Source organism: Myodes glareolus, chromosome 9, assembly GCF_982192425.1.
Source record: "Myodes glareolus chromosome 9, mMyoGla1.1, whole genome shotgun sequence".
In the NCBI taxonomy this organism is placed as follows: Eukaryota; Metazoa; Chordata; class Mammalia; order Rodentia; family Cricetidae; genus Myodes; species Myodes glareolus.
The window spans coordinates 96394045-96396752 of record NC_142034.1 but is presented as its reverse complement, the minus strand read 5'-3'; the positions used below and the strand labels follow the sequence as shown (position 1 = coordinate 96396752).

The following is a 2708-nucleotide window of genomic DNA, read 5'->3' as shown; positions in this document are numbered from 1 at the left end:
AGTGGTGCTAAAAGACTAAAAATCTCAAAGCAGAGGACATGAATTCTGAATGGATTACCCTCGGGATCTAAACTTGCTTGAGGAATCACAGCATCTTCCAAAATCCACTGAGCAGATGTGTAGCAAACTTGATGGCTCTGGCTGTTAGCTGGAGTGATTTAAATGAAGCCAAATCAAGGCACATGGGGCTAGCATTGAAAGACAGGTGACTTTGCCTAAGTTTTTTCATTAATTATCACCTTAAGTAGAAGGCAAATTTGTATGTGCACATTTAGAATGGATTAATCAGGTGACAGAATGGGAAGGAAGAACAGTTAGCCTGTAGTATTGAGAATAGACAGAGAATTGGGCCAAGATGATGGATGACTAATATATAAAGATGAATTCTATTTTCGTCTGAAGTTGATAATGCAGGACTTGCATTCATGAAATCATAGTAAAATTACCCAAGAAACTTCATTTTTTCTTATAAAGTAAAAAATTCTGTAGAAATACATCATGATAATTAACATGGACATCAGAGACAGAGACAGCGAGACAGGTCTGTGCTAGGGCAATAACCTTCTGACCTGTAACTGTATGTATCTACCCTGTTATCTGTGGTAAATAAACATAGAATGTCTCAGGAAGACTAACCATCTTCCAAAACTGTAGTCTGTCAGGACATGCCTTGACTTCACTGAGGACAGAGCTTCAAATAAGGAAGAGAATGCAGGACAAAGAGGCAGTACAGAATGAAGAAGATGGCTCTCTCCTCATCTGGCTTCTCTTCCTTTCCCCAGCAACCTTCCCAGTGCCCCCTTTACTTCTTTGTTCCTCAGAGTATAGATGAGGGGATTCACCATAGGTGTAACCACAGAGTAGAAGAGAGAAATGAATTTCCCTTGGTCCTGATTACTGCTCTTAGCGGGAAGCAGATACCCGTAGATAGCCGAACCATAGAAGAGGAACACCACTACCAAATGGGAGAGGCATGTATTGAAGGCCTTCCTTCGTCCCTCCACAGAGCGGATCTTCATCACAGCCCGAGCAATGAAGCAGTAGGAGGTCAGGATGACGCTCAGTGGGACAGCAGTGAAGAAAGTACAGACACCATTGAGCACAGCCTCATTGAGACTTGTGTCTCCACAGGCCAATTTAATCATGGCGGGCACCTCACACAGGAAGTTGTCCACCTTCCGGTGTCCACAAAATGGGAGCTGCAGAGTGAAAGTTGACTGAATTACTGAGTTACCTAAGCCACCCAGCCAGCTGATAGCAGCCAGCAGCCAGCAGAGCCGTGGATTCATGACAGTCATGTAGTGCAGGGGCCGGCAAACGGCCACATATCGGTCAAATGCCATCACCACAAGTAATATACACTCAGTGGCCCCTAGCCAAAGGAAAACATAGAGTTGAGTTACACATCCACCATAGCTGATGGTCTTGTCTGGTCCCCATAGATTTTTCAGCATTTGGGGAACTGAACTGGTAGTAAAGGCCAGGTCCAGGGAAGAGAGGTTGCTGAGGAAGAAGTACATGGGTGTGTGGAGCCGGGCATCGATTCGGGAAAGCAGGATGATGGTTGAATTCCCAACCAGGGTCAACAAGTAGGAGAAAAGGATGGCTACAAAAAAGACCCTCTCCAGCTGGGGATGCTCAGATAAACCCATCAGAATGAAGCTCCCAGAGGAGCTGTTGCTGTCCAGTCCCATCCCTGGCTGCTTCAGGCACTGGAAGCTGCTCTGGAAAACTGCTGGGGGGAAGGAAGGGGAGAGGCAGCTACTGCTGAATCTGCATCCAGAATGTTCTTCAGGCTCCACAGATAAGGAGCAATCCTGCCTTTCCAGGCACAAGCTTACAGCAACCCCCTGGTTGTCAGATGAGTGGGCATGTCAACAGGGACCTAGCACAGAGATGAAGGGGTGTCTTGTGAAGACAGACAATGGGTAGGGCTCAGTAGTCCAGAGCACTGGGATGGCAGACAGAGGGAGCTGGCAGGGTAGAATTAGATACAGACATTCTCAAAACAAAATTTCTGCAGTAGAGTTTTCTGTGCTCTGAAAAGTGGAAAACACACTCTGAACTTGGACAAATCTCCCTGGATATTTATGATCAATTTGTTTCTCAGGCTGGAGAGATGGCTCAGCAGTTAAGAGTACATGCTCCTCTTGTAGATGACCCGTTAGGTTCTCAGTACTCTCATCTCACAACAGCCTATAAATCCAGCTCCAGGGGATCTGGCTTCCTCTTCTGCCAATTGCACTTATGTGAACACCTACCTTTATAATTTATAATAATGACCTTGTTTTTGAGAGAGGCCCTCATTATGCAGCCCTGGGTAGACTGAACATTGCTATATAGACCAGGCTATCCCTGACTGACCAAGATCCCATCTGCATCTGTTTTCTGAATGTTGAGATTAAAGGTAGCTGCTTTCTTGCCCATTAAAAAATAAAATCTTTGAAGAAATTTTTTTCTCTCTCTCTTTGATAGTCCTCTCTTCTCAAGTTCAAACTCCTGGTCTTGAAAGGTCATGTTGGGTCTATCCAATAACAAACACAATGAGCTGATTGGTAGCTAGGGAGATGGCTCAGCAATGAAAGCATTGGCCTCTGCTCCAAAGGACCAGGGTTCTATTTCTAGCACCCATCTGGGGGTTCACAACTATCTGGAACTCAAGGTCCAGTGGATCTGATGTCTTCTTCTGCCTGTCATGGGCACTATAT

At 45.4% G+C, this 2708-nt stretch overlaps 1 protein-coding gene across 1 annotated transcript; it reads right to left on the bottom strand.

Annotated features, from left to right (window-relative positions):
• Positions 1-755: 755 nt before the first annotated feature.
• LOC148121043 (olfactory receptor 2C1) lies at positions 756-1694 on the bottom strand. Its single transcript, XM_087910789.1, has one exon. The coding sequence runs from the start codon at positions 1692-1694 to the stop codon at positions 756-758; it is 939 nt and encodes a 312-aa protein (XP_087766915.1).
• Positions 1695-2708: the final 1014 nt, after the last annotated feature.